This window comes from Setaria italica, chromosome VI, assembly GCF_000263155.2.
Source record: "Setaria italica strain Yugu1 chromosome VI, Setaria_italica_v2.0, whole genome shotgun sequence".
Lineage (NCBI taxonomy): Eukaryota > Viridiplantae > Streptophyta > Magnoliopsida > Poales > Poaceae > Setaria > Setaria italica.
This window is the reverse complement of record NC_028455.1, coordinates 4,092,539-4,112,982: the sequence shown is the minus strand read 5'-3', so window position 1 is coordinate 4,112,982 and position 20,444 is coordinate 4,092,539. Positions and strand designations below refer to the sequence as shown.

At 53.6% G+C, this 20,444-nt stretch overlaps 1 protein-coding gene across 1 annotated transcript; it reads right to left on the bottom strand.

Annotated features, from left to right (window-relative positions):
• Positions 1–6,767: 6,767 nt before the first annotated feature.
• Positions 6,768–13,738, bottom strand: LOC101754241 (probable mixed-linked glucan synthase 6). The gene is made up of 3 exons (XM_004972717.4): positions 12,863–13,738; positions 9,935–10,679; positions 6,768–9,226 (listed from the first exon to the last, which is right to left on the bottom strand). Exons 1-3 carry the CDS (start codon positions 13,186–13,188, stop codon positions 7,427–7,429), a joined length of 2,871 nt encoding a protein of 956 aa, XP_004972774.1. The 5' UTR covers positions 13,189–13,738; the 3' UTR covers positions 6,768–7,426.
• Positions 13,739–20,444: the final 6,706 nt, after the last annotated feature.

Below are 20,444 nucleotides of genomic sequence, written 5' to 3'. Positions count from 1 at the left end.
CTGGGGGCAGGCACTGAGGAGACGAATCCAGCAGTGCGTGTGCAGTGCGTGTGGATCGGAGGAGACGGAGCCAGCGTGCCTTGGTCGAGCGGAGCGGAGCGAGACTGATAGCCCATTCGTTTTGGATGGATTGGCAAGATTAAATCCTAACCGGACTGAGTGACACGGGTGGAATCACTCAAATCGGAGATTTGACTTGAAAGTAATCCTAGCCGGAATACAATCCAACTTAAACGAAGGAGGCCTGAAGAGGTACTGCGAGAGTTTTACTAATTCAATTACGAAGCTTAATTGAAGTGTAGTGAGGTTAGCAATTTGATGTAGGATATTTGGCAGAACAAGGTCAATGTATACCCGTAGTTCACTTTGTAATTCCTCTACTCAAACAAGTACACTTGTGCTCATATTTGTGCTTGCTCTATACTTTTTTTTTTTGCGAGGATTGCTCTGTTCTAATAAGATGGTTGATAAACTAATAGAGAAGGGTGGACTGGTTTAGTAAGTATTGGAACTAACTTAAGTAATAGTGTTAGCTTTTTGCTCAGGTCTTGTCGATATCGAAGGTGTGCTCAAGTCTTGCTGCCCTATTTCTTCTTATTTCAGTTTACGGTGGTTTATTGAAAGAAATGGTTGCATATAAAATCAAATTATCCTGCCTCTCTAATTCATGTGGTTTGCAATTCATTTGAACATCTAGATTGTGTGTTAATTAGCTCAAGGCCTAATGGGCACTAGCTTGTGTTGCAAGCTGTGCTATATATGTGGTTGTTTATGAGTTTCCTGAAACTTGCTTATTATAACCTTTTGCTTTGCAAAATCGAGTCGGATAATTAGACCACTGACTCCAGCAAGTAGAGTTGATGATGTGAAATAAGGGTACATGTTTTTGTTCTATATTATTACTTCTCGCATATTAGTTCAACCCATTGGTAAAATACATGGATTTGCTCCATTGTGATTATTGACATGCTACTCTTCAACGCATTGCATGTCATGAAGTGGCCGGGAAGGGAAGCAAATTTGCAGACATCGTTTATGAACATCTTTTTTGCTTGTGATATAATGCGAATACACGGTATCATATTGTTGATTGTAATGTGCAAAGTACTGTTAGTACCGTTATTGGTTAGTTGAAGTATTGTTCAGTAATTTATTTTAGGGTAGGTATATTAAGTTGAGCACGTGACCGGATTTCTTTAATGGGGGCATTGGTGAATTGCCTTCATCTTGGTAGAATGAAGATCATGTGCTATAAAGTGGCTCAAGAGAAGATACCAATAATATGTGTGCAGTGTGCACCATTGTATTATGTACTTGTATTGTTATATAGTACTAAATTGGAAACTGTGTATAGTTCTTGGTGCCAGAAGTGCTGTGTAGCATGCTGTGTTGTGTGGGTGCTGTCGGGCCGCGTAGAGGAACCAAAATACGTGGGATTCGAACCTACGATTTCAAGTCTCGCGCGTATTTTTCTTACCATTTCATCTACACAGCATATTTAACTGAATAGGGGATGCAATTCTTTTGTTGTAATACCAACCGGGACTAAAAGATCACCTTTAGATCCGGGACTAAAGGTATCTTCACGGACTAGAGAATGGAATGTTATTTCCTACTGATGTATGCAAAAAAGGAAGTCCTCGATTAGGTGGTTTCCTGGTTTCCTAATTAAGGCCGGCCGTACGGACGGGCTAAGTCACGTCCAATTTATTAAAGACCGAACCAACTATTACTCCCTTCGCGTTTTAAATTGTAAATTATTTTAATTTTTTTAGGTACATAATGGAAGAAATATTTTAGGTTATGGCTGGGTGTGCAGTGAAGTAGATGTTCCTCGTCGTCTCCCCGGCCGTTGCTGTATCGTGGGACTAAATCTTGCAGTGAAATCACAGCTACTACTACCCAGTTCGGTCCATGTTCTTGACCTTTGCTTGCCATTTGTTTTCCCTTATTTCACTGTTATTAACAACCCTGGCGCCCGATTTTTTTTGTTTCGCCACCGATTCTTCATTGAGGGCTAAGATTAGCTTTCCTTTTTGTGCTTGAAAGATTTGATGAGTGTTTGTAAGCCCGTTGGCACCTGAAATTGTGTACCTTTGATGAATAGAAACGCAAGCATCACGTTAATTAATATTTGCATGGGGATTTAAACATTTACCGCGCTGAAAAAAATTTGCATCTTCCACGTGCGGGATTTAATATTCCTGCTACTACTATACACAATGTTTTTGAGACGGTTGAATTAATAAAAGGAAAAGGAACTGATGTTGCCAGGATCCGATTTGTTTAGCACATGGGCTGATGTTGATTTGTTGGGTGGGAGCAATAACCCCTTGCTGGGCCAGATTCACACGGACGGGAAACTGACTGGTTGGAGGAGCCCATGCAGCTTTGTTTTCGCTTGATTCGACGTGTGTGTGGGTCATGTGCTGAGGAGATTTGGACTTGGACCGTGGGCTGCTTTACTGCGCACTGCGCAGCATGGCCAGCCCATCTCACATGCCGGCCTTCACATTTGCTTCGTTGTGAGAGAATAAGCCCAGCAGCAAGTACCGCCCAGAATTCTATTACGAGAGCCGCCGTGTGGCGACCGGCGTAATAGCTAAATTTGCACCTCTAAAAAAAGCTAATTAAAAATTTGCAGGGAGCCAGGGACGGCTTCCTCAGCGACGGTCCCCTTCTTCTTGTTTTTTCACCCACTAACCAATTGCTGGCATTTGTTTTGTTGCCATCTTGCCCGGCAAGCGACAACGTGCTGCGCAAATCGCAATGACCTGACCTGCCGATCACGAGGGGATGATCGCCGGCAGCCATGAACAGCGAGTCAGCGAGCGTACGGCCGCGTCCGTTTTCGCCTCCCTGGCCCAGCAAGAAGACAGAATTATCGCCCAGCCCATTGGACGATGATTGCGATCTTGAAACAGGGTTGCGGTGGTAAAAAAGATGATCACCAGGGCAATCACCGGCAACAAAATGCGCGCGTCGCCATCCCCACGCGGATGCATTTCCCTCGCCGTCGACTGGCGACAAACAGTACGCGCACTTTTATCGACGCCGCTCGCCGCACAGGGAAAAGGCATGCCAGTAGCCCCGGCCGGGAAAAGGGGCGATCCATGGGTGATCATCGACCTTAACCTTGCAGTGCGGCATGTGCATCCTGTCTCCTCTCTTCTCGTCGCCCCGTAACCTCGGCAGTACCAAGCAAAGCAGCCACTTTCCTTCCATTCATTCCTGTAGCAGCCAATCACAGGGCCCGGTTGCCCGGGTGGGGTACTGGGGTGCCACGGAGAGGAGAGGACAGAGGAGGAGCCGAGAGCGAGAGAGACGACGGGTGGGAGCGGCGACGGAGACGGACGGAGGAGGGCCTCTCATTTCCCCCGATTCGCTCGATCCTCCTCGTGGGCCCTCTCCTGGGTTACAGCCTGGCTCGATCTAGCAGGATCCGCGCGCGGGGGCCCAGCTAGCCCGGTAACAACTGGCCCAAACCAAACCGACCGAGTGACCAACGTCCCCCTGCGCCGCGCATGTCTGCTTCAGTGCTTCTTCCTCCTCCTTCCTCTGGCCGGCCTCTCACTTTCGTTCATGCCTCCCGTTCCCTACCATCTGTGTCGTGCGTGTGCTTGTGCCCCTGCCCAGTCGCCATCATCATGCACCAATAAATGTATGAATGGATGGAAGTGATACAGACAAGATTAGCATGACCCCTGCGTAAGGATGACACGTACAAATCGAGAAATGTTCAAATTATGTAAAGTCCCTCGCCTTGGGTCCTTGGCGACTCCACCCTGCCGCCCATGCCCCCGTACCACCCAACCTGCCAACCGCCGCCACTGCTAGCGGCCTCCCCCTCCTCCCCTCTCCTCTATCCTTCCTTCCTTCTTCCTTCTCCTCTGGTGCTCGCCTTGTCGTGTGGTGGACTGGTGGTTGCTCCGGCCACGATGCTGGTTCTTGGCGCCAGCGTTGTAGATCTTCACGGTGACGACACAAATCCGGGTTGTGGCCCTCTGGATCTGCCACCCACCGTTGCCGTGCGGTGCCTTGCTGGGCAGGGCGGCCGCTCGGGATGGCCGGGCTGGCAGCAGTTGCCACGGGCGGCACTGCTCTGGTGTTGCCAGCTCGCGGCTTGGGTCGTGCCGCTACATCCTGGGATGGCGCTACCCCCTGTGGTGCTGGGCAAAGCTTGTCGGTTGCCGGTCGGCTCCCTCTGCTGCACAGGTGGGGTCACGGGTGGCTTGGGCGAGCGCTCCCTCCATCGCGTCTTGCGGTGCAAGGGTCCTCAAGGCGCGGATCCGAAGCTGCCGGTGCGCCGACTACAAGGTGCGGGCGGCCTGCCGAGGCTTTGGCAGCGACGGCGTGGCACCAGGGGGCTACTACAAGGCGACTTGTATCCCTGCCGGCGTTTGCAAGGTCTTTTGCAGAGGTGCATCAGTGGCGGCGTGGTGGCGTGGCCAACAGCAGCTTACTCAGATGCATGTCAGTGACACCGTGGTGGTGTGGCTGGCTGCGGCCAAGCGAAGGTGCGTTAGCAGCGTCATGGTAGTGTGGCTGACAGCATCGGACGCCTCTTTGCACCGCAAGTCTGCGGGGTCGGCTAGGCTCTAAGCGCTCCCTCGTGGGTGGGCCAGTTGAGGTCAAGGTGAAAGTCTAGATGGCGACGTCTAAGGGTGCCGCTTCCTCGTTGGAGGCATCCTCTCTAATCCTCACTGTCCTATGATAATGCGGATGAAAATCCAACCCTTCTTGGGCCACTGTCGATGGCGCTTCAAGCGTCGTGCCTTCTTGAAGGCGACATCGGGCATTTTCGGGCGTGATGGTTCGGCATTCGTCGGTCGACAGTGGCAGGGCGTCTCTTCCCTTTCTTTTCTTTCTTTCTCAAAAAAGTGAAAAAAAAAGAAAGGAAAGAAGCCAATGGTGGGGCGATGGTGTGGGTTTTGCAGGGATGGCGTTCGGGTGGAGTGGCAACTGGAGATGACCGCCTAGTGTGGCTGAGTCTGAGTTGAGCCGGGTGATGTTGTGCGGCTCGTGTCGATGTCCCAATTCGACCGGCGAGTGTTGTTGCAAATCGTGTCGATGTCCTAATCCAACCGATAGTTGAGTTGAGTTGAGCATATGTTGATGCTCCAATCCAACCTTCTCGTGTTATTTTTTCTTCCATTTGTTGTATTGTCCAATCTGAGATTTATCTTCTTTTTAATATAGTCGGCAGTTGATTCGTTTAAAAAAAATCTACTTTTTAATAAACCGGCAGTTCTCTGCTTGATTCGTTAAAAAAAAAAGCAACTGGCAGCGAGCGAATGCGTGTGGTCAGCACTAGTAGTGCTATACCACCACCACCTGTACACGCACGGGTTTGGTAGAGTGAGGAGGAGTTTTTCTTTTTTCATCAGTACATCTGTACATGCAAGGAATCTTTCCCGCCAAGGCTCCCCCTCAATCAATAATACGTGTATGATGATCGGCATCTTTAGATTGTTAGCCCCCACCCAGTATGGAGCGGCACGAGACGGGCAGAAGTAGAGGCCAAGTTCGGCAAAAGCCCAAAACAAGTTCGGTACCTGCCTTTGCCTTACTCCCGTGCACATTGCCTTGCCTTGTCGGTGCAGCATGTTACCATCATTGCTGACACCATCCATCTCCATCGATCATAGTAAGGGGTTGTTTGATAGTAGGAGTTAAAAAGTTTAGTCTTTATCACATTGAATGATTGGATGCTAATGAGGAAGACTAAATATGAGCTAATTATAAAACTAATTGCAGAAGTCCTGGGCTAATTCGCTAGACGAATCTATTAATAATTAATCTATCATTAGCAAATGGTTATTGTAGCATCATATTGTCAAATCATGGACTAATTAGGCTTTAATAGATTCGTCTCGCGAATTAGCCTCCACCTGTGCAATTAGTTTTGTAATTAGCCTATGTTTAATACTCCTAATTAGTATCAAACATTCGATGTGATATGAGCTAAAGTTTAGCCCTTGAGAGCCAAACAGCCCAAAGTTCACAACGGAATGGATGCAGGTTGGGAAAAACGAACTTTGCCAGTAATTCAATTCACACCGCGACGAGTCTATGAATGTCTTTTTTGAAACATTGATCCACCAAAAGCGACGTCCGTGGCCGGGGGGCAGAGCCCGTGGCACCCACCCGGCCACCCCGTCCGTCCTTGACTCTCTCTCTCTCTCCAACTGTTATTGAAGAATGCCTCGCCTCGTGTCGGCAGGGACGATGCAGATCCTACCGCCGGGGCCCTAGCCACCAACCTCCATGACCGCGATCAGGGGGAAAATCTCGCAGCTACTCGTAGCTACCTGTTCCAACAAACACCTCATGTCGAGTGAATGGAAGCATGGACAGACGACGAACGCGCCGCGCGGAGCACACGGCACAACACACACACGTTCGTTCTCACATGCGCGGCTAATCCCATACACACTCAAAAGTCGCGAGTCCAGCTGCAAGCAAGATTCCCGCCACCTGCCCTCACTCACAAGCCACACAAAGACACGCCCCTGCACATCGCACGATGCCATGCTCGATCGAGCTCTCAACACACAATAGTCGTCTCCTCTGCTACCACGCATCGCATGGCCCAAGGGTCAAAACCCACGGCGCCATGGCGAAGGACACAAGAGATTCCCCAGTTGACAATGGACAAGGCGAGAGACAAGAGGCACCAGCAACACTCCACCCCCTGCTGCTAGCTGCCTAGCTAGGTCATTCACCATTGACTAATCATCATGCGTGCTCGTCGCTAAGCCACCAGATTAAATCAGCAGGGTATCATCAATTAACAAACAGTGAACAGTACAGTACACAGGTAGTAGCAGTACACGTATACTACAAGATTGGCAGTAGAGTCCAGGACACACAGCAGCATGCACATTTTTTTTTCAAGAATGAAATTAAATTTATTGTGTTCCATATACTAAAAAAGAATACCACCCCAAAGCCGGGCCCTGGACCCCTCTCCCTTCTCCTCTCCTCTCTGTGTGTGACTCCACTCCAGTAGCATGTACAGTACAGACAGACAGACAAGACACACCCCGGCCCCACCCGCTCATCCTCTCACTTACAAGTGATGATCCTTCCTTCATCCTCTTCTTCTTCGCGTAATGTATATAAGTAGTAGGTACATGATTAATTACCACAGGTACGGTAATTAAAAAAAAACTAAATCAAATCAACACCATCTTTCAATTTCTGGACAAAACTAAAAAAAGAACCAAAGAAAAAAAAGAAAGGGCAAAAAAGAAAAATCAAATTGTGGTGGCGCGTACGTCGTCGATCTCTTGTTTGTAGTAGTCTTCACCAGCAGCAGGTAGAAATGGAATGGAATATAACAGAACGGAACGTACTCTTCTCTTCACGGTCGTAGTCGGTTGATCACCCAATCGGATGTGGTATATGTGCTTCGATCGATCCATCACGGCCAGCCGTAGACCTCCGAGTAACCGAACTTGCTGCCGGCGTGGTGTCCGTGGGCGTGCTTCCCCAGCGCGCCGCCGTGCCCGTGCTTACCGCCGGGTCCGTGGATGTGTGGGATGTTGATGTAGAGCACGGCGGTGATGACGAAGGTGAACGCCCACCACACCAGCACCACGACCGGGGTCTTGCCGTGCTTCCCGAGGATGCCCTTGGCGAACGGGTAGAGGTGGAACAGCACCCAGAAGTTGAAGAAGACGCCGCCGGCGACCTTGAGCCAGTGCGTCCACTCGCCGTCGAGCACCTTGGCGAACGCCACGGCGGAGCCGATGATGTTGACGAGGATGATGATGATGGGCATCACCATCAGCCACGTCCACCGCACCACGTACAGGTCCGCGTAGGGGTCCTTCTTCTCGTCGCCCGCCGGCTGCTTCGACGTCAGCTTGAACGAGATGTCCCGACGGAACACCACCTTCACCACCACCTGGCACACGGCGGCGAGGTACGCGGAGCAGCTCGCCGTCATCCAGAACTGCCCGTTCCGGAACCACTCGAAGACGGTGACGCCCGCCCACTTCACCTCCAGGACCGCCAGGATCAGCAGCGTGCCCAGCACGATGGCAAGGTACACGTAGAACATGGTGGTGGGGCGCTGCACGATGAAGTGCCCCGTGACGAACGACAGCGCCGGCACCGTCGTGTAGAAGATGAGGAACAGCGCCGTGAACGGGTAGGTGGTGATGTTGATGTAGGCGACGCGCTGGAGCGGGTGCAGGAACGTGCTCCCGAACAGCGGGTTGTTCTTGGAGAAGAAGATCTCGAGGGACCCCGTGGACCAGCGGAGCACCTGGTAGAGGCGCTCCGTGAGGTTGATGGGGGCGGTGCCGATGAAGGCGTGCGGGTAGATGGAGCAGTAGCGGGAGCGCCACCCCTTGATGTGCATCCGGTACCCCGTCACCACGTCCTCCGTCACGGTGCCGTACACCCACCCGATGTTGCTGCCCCACCCGGTCTTCTTCTCGTACGCCGCCGTCGTCACCGCCACGGCCTCCGAGATGGTCGCCTCGTCGGTCAGCACGCCGGCGTCGCCGGTGGCGTTGGCGAACGGCGACGGGTGCGACGCGCGCGGGATCGAGTCCACGAACGCCTCCGACTTGCCGTACGACTTCTTGGGCAGGGGCAGGAACCCGTGCTTACCCTTGGCGACGACGGCGGTGGCGGCGCCCTTGGCGGTGCTCATCTCGAGCCCCGGCTTCTCGTACTTGGTCTTGGCGAACATCCCTCCCAGCGACGGGAAGCACTGGCCGCCGACGTTGATCCTCGGCGGGTCGAAGCCGTAGAGCGTGACGCGGCGGAAGAGGCAACCCGTCCCGACGTAGATGGGCCCCTGCATGCCGTCGAGCGCCCGGAGCGTGCCGTCGAAGAAGATGCGGTTGTGGTTGGCGTACAGGTCCGTGGGGTCCACGCCCTCGAACCGCTGCGGGAACTGGACGAAGGCGACGGTGTCGCTGTCGCGGCCGAGCATGAAGCAGATCCCGGCGCGCAGCGCCTGGGAGTTGTTGATGTAGTGGTCGCAGTCGAGGTTGAGGATGAAGGGCGAGTTGGTGAGCACGGCGGAGCAGCGGGTGAGCGCGTTCATGGCGCCGGCCTTCTTCTCGTGGTTGAAGCCCGGGCGCTTCTCACGGGACACGTACACCAGCATGGGGAGGCGGACGTCCACCATGCTGAAGTCCAGCGGGTTGTCGGCGCTCGCCGGCGGGCCGAACTGGCGGCCGTGGCTCGGGTGGTTCACCAGCACCTGCATCATCGATCATCCATGGACGTCAGCAATCAGCTAGCACAGCTTTTACTATTTACTGTTACTTACTGCTACAAGTTATTACAGTGCTAAGTTACAGCAGGTAATTGTAGTACTACAGTGGTAACTACTTGATGAGGGTGAATACAAAAGGGTAAATGAAGCAGTAGTAACTTTGCCATGGTAAAAAGTGTTAAAAGTGTCAAGTGGTGATTAAGTTAATCGCTACAGGTGGGCAGGGTAGTTTACTAATGAATGCCAGGAATCAATGATTGAGGGCGACCGAAGAAAGGCGATGCTGTGGCGCTGTCGGGGGGAGGGAAAGGACCACCCCAACCACCTCGCCACACTAGGGGCAGCCTCTCCATTGATTCAATGGGGCTTAGCTGGATGGCCCTGTCTCGCATGGCCACTCAATGGCGCTGCCGAATTAGTGCGCGAGCGGTGGTTGAGCCCTTGACCATCACCCGCGTCCATTTCCGTCAAATCCATGATCCCATCCCTCCGAAAAACACCCCCCATCTACTAACCGACGATCTCCTCCACATTCCATCTGATTCGACCCATGCAATGCAAGAATCTAATCTAATCTAATCTAGTTGTTCTACTAGATAATTAACAATAATCTGGTAGAGTGTGATGAGTAACTTAACAGTGATGAACAAGACGAAGAAGAAGAAGAAGAAGAAAGAATGGGTATGTACTGACCAGGACGATGCCGGTGTGGTCGCCCTTGCGGTGGTTCTCCGACGGCTCAACCCAGGTTCCCTCCCACTGGTTCCCGTCGGCCATCCACGTGGCGCGGGGCTCGCCGTCCTTGAGCCCCCTGGCGGCGTTATACGCGTCGGACCTCTGCTTGATGTCGTGCTCGAGGCCGTTGATCCTTGCCTTGAACTCGTCGTACTCCTTGCGGACGCGGCGGCGGTCGTTGACGAAGTCCTCCTGCGACCTCCCCATGTACGGGTGCGACTTGAGCTCGAAGTAGCTCTCGGGCCCGCGCGGCTCGATCCCGTGCTTCCGGCAGAAGGGCACCCACACGGTGGCGAACTTGGCGGCCTCCACCATGGCCTCGTAGGTGAGCAACATCCCGGAGTCGTCGGAGAGGTAGCAGGTGTTCTTCTCGACCGGGTAGTCGGCGGCCAGGATGGAGAGGATGGAGTTGGCCGTGCTGAGTATGGGCTCCTTGAAGGGGTCGGCGGTGGTGACGAAGATGTCGAGCCCGGGAAGGCGGGAGGTGCCGTCCGCCCGGTCGAACCGCTGGCGGAGCACCGCGAGGTCGGGGACGCGGTTGATCGGGTTCAGCTTGGGCAGCTGGTCGAGGAGCCAGGAGAAGCCGAACCAGAACTCGCCGGCGATGGACGTCACCCACAGCCACTGCGCGTCCGGGTTCCGGTGCGAGATACGCCAGATCACGAACAGCGTGAACGCGATCAGGCGCACGAAGATGAGCACCCTGCAGTAGTAGTTCCAAAAATCCACAGTTTGTTAGTAGAGTAATTTTCAGAATAAGTTCATTTCAGTTACAAATTTGATGAATTTTACTGCAATCATTGACGGATTAATAAAATTACTAAAATATTTTGACCTGCTTGTTGCTAATCATGCTGATTAGTTAAAGGTGTGAGTGAGTGGTGATTTGTTTGGGAGCACGCACGATGATGCCGGGGTCGTGCAATAATTGTGGGCGGGAACATGCGTCATGTTCTCATGTTGGTTCACTTCGCGGCGGCCGCGGTGGTGAGGAGCCCCCCGGCCGGAACGGAACATATGCGTGGCGCGGCGGGGAAAAAAGGCCCGGCCCAATCATGTGACAGCGAAGGGGGGGGGTGGAAGTGGAAGCGCTGGCGCGGCGCGGGTGGCAGTCAATGCGCGTGAGCTGGCACGAGCACACAGCACCGACATGCAGGGGCCCCACGAGGGGAGGTGGTCCCCGCGGCGTGAAAGCGCCAGCTGCCAGCCAGGCAGGCAAAGCATCCATGTTGTGGCCCCACGATCCGGGGGCCAATGGCGCAAAGCAGCATAGATTTGCTTGCCTTGCCTTGCCCCTAGGAATAACGGATTTTTTTTCTTCATCCCCCTGGCTTTTACTCTTCTTTTCTTTTTTTCCCTTGTGGAAAGAACAAATTTCTTTTGTTCGCACTCGGGGGCTGCCTGGCTCCACCTACGATGCAATTATTGCCTTCTTCCAGGTCCACCTGGAATAATTTCCGGTACCCCATACCACTGCTCCTACGGTATCCCAGTACCATGTGAGGGTGTGTGTACAAGGCTGCTGCTGTACAGGGTGGACTTGGAAGGAAGCAATCCTACCTACACCTACACTTGCATCCGGTACCGACTGCTACGGTGTTGAGTTGTAAATGCCTACTAAATGTGCCATTTTTTCCCCCTCTTTATTTATCTCTACGAGCTGTCAGCATGCCGAAACTATGTGGAGCAAGCACCTCCTCTTTCTAAAAACACATCCTTTTCCCTTCTCCCTCTAAAGCTCCGTGCTTTCGAGATGTGCCGGTCCTTTTCCTCCCTGGATGCCCAAACCTCATCAAAGCTAGTAGTAGTACTACCACTCGATTAGATTAGATGCAGCCCACGCCATCTAGAAGAATCCCATCCGGGCATAGGCAGAGGATACAACTGGAACACCCCCCAACACCACCACCATCTCACCCTTTCTGTTTTTCCACAGACATCCTCCCCCCCGAGACTATTGTTGTCACCAACACTTTTCACCTCTCTCCTCACAGCTCGAAAAGGGGCAAGCAAACGGGGGAGTTGAGTGGGAGGCGCTTTGTGATTATTACCCAAAAACTTTGTCACTAATCAGGGTGCTTGTACTAGTACTAGTCTTTACCGGAATTTGGAGGCTTTTAATGATGCTCGCTTGGACTCACATGCAAGCCATGCCTGGTGTCTCTCCTCAGCTAGCCTCAGCTCATTGATTTCACCACCCACCTCGGATTCCCAGTGTGGGTAAGAACCCGAGCCAGTCAGACAGGCCCAGCCATCCACCCCCAACGGGTGGTAGCTTTCCTTGCCCACTCCAAAGCGGGTAAAAATTTATGAGCCGCCAGTGCTGGGGCCCACCTGCCAGTCGCCCCCAGGCAACTAACGAATTAAACTCCCACCCCCAACGGGTGGTGGTGGCCCCACACGGCAGCGGCCACTCGCGCGGCGACGCGGGTGCCGACAGCCAACGGGGGGGGACGCGGCGACCCCGGTGGGCCCAGCAACCCAGATGAGGTGAGCCACCCGGGGTGCGCCGTACCCCGCGCCACCCCTGCCGAACTGTAACGTGCACTTGTCTGATGTCCCGTGTCTGGGGCGGGGTTGAGGTTGAAAAAAAAAATTATTCACCGGGTTCGGTTTTTAAATTACTACTCTGGTTATTAATTTACTGCAATCTAGGAGGACTTGTTTAAACGCCGACCAGATTGGGAGGCTGGCTGTCTGACAGTGGAAGGAGTTTTCTGGTGGCGAATAAGATTCTCCCTGGCGCTCAATGCAGCCGTGAGCTTGGTGGTGGATTGGCTACGGGAGCTCTGCTCGGAGCAACAGAGCAAAGTGTTTGGAATTTCACTGGAGGTCAGGACATGACTGAGGAAGGAGGCGAGGGAGAGGAGGTTCCGTTTCCCGTACCTGTATGGGTGGAGGAGGACGCCCTTGATCTTCTCGGTGCGGAAGACGGGGCGGTCCTCGATGGCGACGCCGTCGTCGCCGCCATCGCCGGAGAGGTCGTCGCTGAGGTCGACGGCCACCCAGCTCTCGTCGTTGACAGCGCCGATCTGGCCCTCGGTGGCGGCCACCGCCACCACGCGGTCCATGTCGGCGGACGACGCCGCGGAGGCCACCGCCGCCGCGCCCGCGCACGCGCACACGGGGAACCCGCACACGCACCCGTGCCTGTTGTTACCGTTCGCCTGCTCGCCGTTGTTCCGCCGGCCGTCTCCGCCGCCGGGCGCCATAATGCCCGCCGCCTGCTCCTCCTCCTCCTCCTCCTCCTTGGTGGTGGTGGCTCTTCTCTCTCGAGGCAAGAGAGAAGAGACCGGCCGGGGAAGGAAAGAGGGAACCAAGAATGGGAAGCGAGCAAGCGACCTCTGCGTGCTAGCTCTGTGCTCTGGCCTCTGGGGATGGTGGTGGTGGAGGGAAGGGGAGAGAGGAGCTCTCCGCTTCTCTAGAGGGGGAGAAGGAAGGAAGCCAAGGTGGCGCGGGGTGTGGGAGGCCAGGTAAAGTACGTGGGGGATATATAGAAAATATGGGCCGGGCAAGGGGAATTCACGAGCCGAGTGTCGGTCGGGCGGGCTTGCGAGGCAAGAGAAAGGCTAGCTAAGCCCCCCTCTGTATTTTTGTACGCGTCTGTACACGTCCCTCTCTTCCTCTCACACACACACTGTACGTGTGTGTATGTGTACTCACTCAACCCTGTCACTACGTGTGTGAGAATGACAGGGGGGAGAGAGCTGGGAATGGGATTTACTATATGAGAACCAGGGTAATCAGGAGGGAAGGGAACTGCCTGTCCGTGTCTGTCTCAGTGTGTGTGACGGTGTCCGAGAGAGAAGGTGAGCTGTGCGCGTATTTGTAGGTGGCAGGCAGGCATTTGCAAGCTAAGCCGCTCTTGCACAGAGAGAGAGAGAGAGAGAGAGAGAGAGGAGGCGCCATGAGAGGCCCATATGGGGGGGCACCTACCAACCAGGCTGCTTCCTTCCGCTAATATTCCCCGTGTTAACCCCCATGTGATCCAGCCGCATAAACAATACCGGGCTGATGATTTGTTTCCATACAATCGATCGTCGCCAAGATATGCTTGGTGATTTATTTCCTTTCCGTCCCCATCGGGCCGCATAATTAACCTGCTAATCAGGGCCGGGGGAGAGGGAGGGGGGAATAGAATAAAGCGACCGACGGTAATGATTAGTTTGTTTGTTATATATTTAGTAAATATGTTGTATATACATATATGCATGTTCCCTTTTTCGCGAGGCTCCCTCGGTCGTTGGCGCTGTCAAGAACCGCGAGGCGAGGTAGCTAGCTAACGTCCTCGCGCCTCCTGATTGGAAGATTCCTTGCGTTCGCCTTTTTCCCCCTGGCTGTGGCTCCCAAGCCCGTGAAGATGAGGGGTGGCCGATGCCCCGATGCTTCTTCAATGGAACATGAGGGAGCAGTGCGCGTACTGATGATCGAGCTCGTACACACGCACCGCCACCATGGCTCCCTCTCCCATGATGAGCTGGGTACAGGGACCCTTTTCTGACCTCGGCCGCCTCGCTAGAACGCGGCGCAGGCATCGATCACAGCGCGCGCGATTGATTGCAAGCAAGCGGACGTGCACGGCCGGGGGTTTATGAGCCCGAAGCCGCTGCCGTGCACGTCCGGATCCGGAGGCCGCAGCGGGTTTAATTCCACGGAAAGTTCCTTGGCATTTTGGGCTCTTCCTCCTGCCCTCCAGGCTCCAGCACGCCCCTGCCTCCATGGCTGGCTCTCGGTCTCTGCGTATTCTTGGCTTCGGACAGGAGTAACTCCGGTCACAGAGCGCGGCAGAGGCAGCAGGGTATTTCGGGGGGGCCGGGCGTCGTCGCGTTCACGCCCCCCGGCTTTGTTCCCTTGCGGTTACCAATTGGGTCACGGGGATACTACTACGCCACGTACGTCTCGCGACATGGTCCCCCGGGTATCCCAGAATTCCCTGCTCCGCCCGCTCGCGCGCGTGGATTGCAACGTTCGTGCAGGTAGCTCTGCCCCTGCCCCGGGTCAAAAAAAAACGTCACCGCTGGGGTCCGGGAGCCGGGGACCAATGCCCCGTATGCGTACGTGTATACAGGGTGTCATCGGGGATGGAGGGGGCGCACGTACCGTTACGTTGCCTAGAATTCCTCGATCTCATTCATCATCACGCCCACGCCCCGACTGATGAATGAGTAACAACAGTGAGCCACACTCTGCTACCAATACACATGACCACGACGACTAACGAGCCGCCATCTACGGCTACGGTGACGACTCAGGTGGTAACTGCTTAACTGCCCGCCGCGGCGAAACCGACGGGCTGCGGAATGGGAGAACCCCTTGGGGCCTTGGGGGTACGATGCCTTTTGGACGGATATGCTGCTGCGTGCCGTGCGTGACGCCCGTGACGTATAATCGAGCGGAGGAGCGTGGTGATGGCGCTCCCTGAACTAACGGGGGGGGGGCGAGGTGAAACATGAGGCGTCCACGGCCACACCCCCTGTGCGCGTGTGCGTGCATGGCCGTCGCCCACTCGACCAGCGAGCCGGGTCGAGCCAGTTGGTTCGACGGCGACGTACGTGCGCGTCGATCTCGCCCGATCTCCGGCCGGCCCCCGTGAGCCACCCGTCCATCCTGCGAGCCTCTGCAACTGCGGCACCTGCTGCTGCTGACGTGGATCGGAGGAGCCATCATTAAGTTCCTCGCAACCTCTCACGCACGCCTAACAGGAGTAGAGTGGTAGTTAATTAGCGGGAGGTGAGATCGATCAACGAGTACGTACTGCACCCTCCTAATTTAATCACAACCGATCAGTAGTCTCCTCAACAGTTGCGGCCGTTTCGGTTCGTCCATGATCCATCGTCCAACTGCAAACGCCGGCACGTAAACCCCGCCATTAATACCAGCACCAAGTGTACGCGCGCGCGTGCAGTGCATTGCATTGGTTGCTTCCTCTCTCGTCTCCTCCTCTTGCTCATCCTCGACGCCGGCCGGGAGCCCGGGACGCGCTCGAGAGATCAACAGCTCGCCGTACCGCACGTGCGCGCGTCCGTACGCCGTGCTGCCGTCGAAGCAACCGGCGACGATGATGTGATCGGTTGCGGCACTCGTCATTCATGCATGCATAATGCTCTCCAACGATGTATGATCGACCCGTCCCCGTCCATGCTGAGCAACTGAGCCATCAGAATGGTGCATGTGGCATTACGTGATGCAAAACCACGCTCGACCGGGTTAGCTTCAATAGTAGCTATTAGTACTTGATAAAATGCCGAAAATCGTCACGTGTGTGTGCGGAGCCGAATGAAGGGCCGTGCGTACGTGACGGGGAGTACTACGTGCGAGTAGGGGAGCAGGAGCGTGGAGACGGTGGCGGTGGCACCGACCACCGGCTCCCGTCGGTGCAGTGCGCACTGCGCAGAGCCGGCGCGCGCCTGGAAGGAGCGAGCGAGCTCGTGGTTCTCGTTCCATGATCACCTTTTCGGGCGAACCGAAATGATTGCGTTGCGAGCGCCGCGGGGAATAAGAAAAACGGGGGCGTTTTTGCGGCGCCCGGCGAGGTCCAGCTGGTGGACGAGTAGCCGAGTAGGGATCCCGGCTGGCTGGCACGTAGCGCGTCCTGCACCTAGCTGCGGGGCCGGGACCCTCCGACAGAAAGCGGGCGTCACCGCGTCCGCGCGCCAGCCAAGCCAGGAAGCGAGCCACTGAGCCACATGCGCATGCACTGCACGGCCAACGCGCGACGTCATGCCATGCCATCCCCTACGCGGCTTCCGCCTCTGCTTCTCCTCCAATTCCGCAGCAGCGGTCAATCTGTCCCGCACGCTGGACCGGGGACCCACCCCTGCAGCTAGTCGGGATGAGCAGTGGAGAGGTTACTTGCGCGGCACAGCAACGCCAGGTCGGACCGGCACGTTACGTGGTCGCCGGCCGGCTGGCCGCGCTGTCAAGCCACTGGCGCCGAATCCCAATTACTTTGCTGTGAAATAAACTAATCGATGAGCTGACTCTACTCTCAACAGGGAGTTTCGTGAGGCTCTTACGAGCCGTTTGGTTCAAACGGACTAAAAGTTTACTGAAGTTTAGGGGGGTGTTTGGCAGGGAGGGGCTAAATTTTAGCCCCTGTCACATCGGATGTTTGGACACTAATTAGGAGTATTAAACATAGTCTAATTACAAAACTAATTGCACAACCCCTAGGCTAAATCGCGAGACGAATCTATTAAGCCTAATTAGTCCATGATTTGACAATGTGGTGCTACAGTAACCATTCGCTAATGATGGATTAATTAGGCTTAATAGATTCGTCTCGCGATTTAGCCTATGGGTTCTGCTATTGGTTTTTTAATTAGCTCATATTTAGTCCTCCTAATTAGCATCTGAACGTGTGATGTGACAGGGCTAAAGTTTAGCCCCTGACATCCAAACGCCCCCTTAGTCCCGTCACGAATGTTTAGATACTAATTAGAAGTATTAAATATAGACTATTTACAAAACTTATTGTACAGATGGAGGCTAAACAGCGAGACGAATTTATTAAACCTAATTAGTCCATGATTTGACAATGTGCTGCTACAGTAACCATTTGCTAATGATGGATTAATTGGGCTTAATAGATTCATCTTGTCATTTAGCCTCCATCTTTATAATTAGTTTTATAATTAACTCATATTTAGTCCTCCTAATTAGCCTCCGAATATTCGATGTGACACGGACTAAACTTTAGCTCAAGGAACCAAACACTTAGTATGCCACATCATTGGATTTTTTATAACATGGCATGAAATTAAAGAAGAGAGAGAGGGAACCAGTTTCATCTAGATGAAACTAACTGTACATGAATACCAATTCTCTCTGAGTCATGAAATTAAATACGATTTTGATCCATGAAACCACACTATGAAATTATGTATTGGGGAGGGTAGTTTCAAACACCATTTCATTTCATTCATACTTACGTGGCTGTCTTGGAAACAACCTTCCCATTGGGATTAGTCTTACTGGAAATTAAATATTCCTGCTATTATACTAGGTTTCATTTCATTCACGGAGCACAGAGCAACAAGGGCAGTGGTGGCAGGGCCGCCGCGGCCGGCCGGGGCGCGTGGCCAGGCCGACACAGCGAAATGAAAAAAGAGCAGGGACTATGCTATTCTACTACCGGCCGGGGCCGGGAGGCATGTGAGGGGTTGCCGCGTCGTGCGCCGCTCCCCCGATGCGGACGGGACAGGGACAACGCCGCCGGCCGGAAATGCCTCCCTCCCTACCATTGCGCATTTGCATGCCAATGAATATGATCCATCATCAGCTTCCACCAAACGCCGGTGTTAATGAATGAGTGACGCTAGGCTCTGCATATGCCGTCGCGCGCCGATGCGAGATTCCCATGCCGATTCAGAGATTGTTTCTTGTTCGAACGTGATACCTTTTGATTCGGGGGGCCGGGCCGGGCGGGGCTGGGCCTGGGCCTGGGCGGTCAGGTCAAGATTGGCGGGGCGGGTGGATCTCCGCATGCTAAGCTTAATTGGAATGCCAAATTTGTCAATGCCCATATGCGTAGTTGCGCACATGCTGCTCTGCTCTCGTAGAATTAGAATGAATGTCTACCGCCCGATTTCAGCTGGCTAGATTCCGCCAACTTGCAAGCGCGTTTCCTGTACGTCAACCTCGCGATCCATCGCGCATGCTACCACCTCCAGACTCCAGTCAACTACGTGACCTCTCCCTCACCTGCCGCGCGCACTAGCTGATGGAGGAGCAGTCGGTTAACACAAGTGATAAGTGGAGGAGGGTGTAAGAAAGATGGTAAGACCGAACGGCTGTGCCTCCAGTGGCATTTTGGGGAGCAGGGGAAGGCTATTAGACATCTTTACTCTGATCTACCACTAGTCCACTACTACGTGCAGTTAGCTGATCAACAAAAAAAATAATGCCTGTGGGACAGTACTTATTCCCTCTGAGAGAATCCTAACATAAAAGCAAGACTGCTAGTGTCGTTCTGACAGGTAAGGGGAAATTTCTTGACGCCCAATCCATCTGCTTATTCCCCTGCTCAGCTCTGCCTCTGCTCGCCCACAGGAATAAATCCAACTGGTAGTACTATGCTGTTTTTCTTCTCTAAAAAATATTTTTTACATATACATAAGAAAAGGAGATCTGACAGGTGGAATATTTATCTAGGTCGTCCTCACGACAAACCTCTCAATCACACCCAAACTATCTTTTTCAACAAAGAACAAAAAAAAAATAATCACCGGCGTAAAAGCAACCAGGGCACCAAGCACGAATCTCGAGGTCCGACGAGGACAGGGAAAGCGAGATCCTTGCCGGGCCCAACGCCAGGCTCTAGCCAACCCGAGCCTGTCAGCACGGCAGCAGGAGGGATGGCGCCATCACGGCCTGGCAAACGCACACGCCGCGCTGGCTGGCTCCAAGCTCTCTCGCTAATCACGCACGCGCCGTCGGCGTCTCGCCGCACAGCGCGGCTCCCCACGTACTCGTACGTGCCGCCAGCGACGGACGACGGTCGCCGGCAGGTCCTCTTCCTCTCCCGCCGCGGCGCCATGTGTACCGTGTCCAGACGGCGGCCGTGTGCCTACGACGCGTCCGGTCACCTTGCGTGCCAGGTTTCGGTCACGCACGCGTCAAAACCCGGGGAGAAATTTGATTGCCGGATGCTAATTAGCTTGACATCGATCATCGGATCGATTGGCGCCGGAGAAGACAATGGACGTACGGTAGGTAACTCATCAGCCATCAAGCGCGACAGCGATGGCTACTACTGCATGCATAGTTTTTTTGATTTGTTTTCTTTTCCTTTTCTAAATTATCTCTGCTTTTCTCAGGATCTTCCCATGCATGCGTTGCTCTCTTTCTTTTCTAATAACGCCTGCTGTTTGTATTTACAAAAGGAAAAGAAGGTTAATCCAGCATTGATATAGCCTGTTCGCAAACCTGATCGTGGAACAGTGCATTAAACCATTGTGTCACGAAATGTAGAAACCCTACCCAGCATCCAATCCAGTGTGCATGTACTGGAAGAGAATATAATCACATCACCACGTAATACAGATGGATGATGATTAGGCGTGGACTCAAGAGGGTGATTAAAGGGGTCGGACCGTGGGTGATGCCACAAGCGTCGCCGCTATTCCATCATCATGGCCACAGCCATGATAAGCAACAGGCTAAAAGAAAGCCAGCCAAAGAAACAAAAAGGAGGCGTTGAGGTAGCGGGAGATGAGTGAGGACATGAAGATGCGGAGATGCCCTGCGATGCCACCACCGACAGTTTGGGTGGACCGTATTGGATGGAGGCCAACAAAGAATAAATAAAATAGATGCCAAAAAAAGTATTTAGGAAAAAAAAAATTCAAAACGATCGAAGTTTGCATTGTGAGCGAGGAGCAAAAGAAAGGCTTTTCAGTCGATGATTGACAGGGAAATGCTTGGAGGGGCCGGACCGGAGAGGGCAAAAAAAACCAAAGTAACTGAC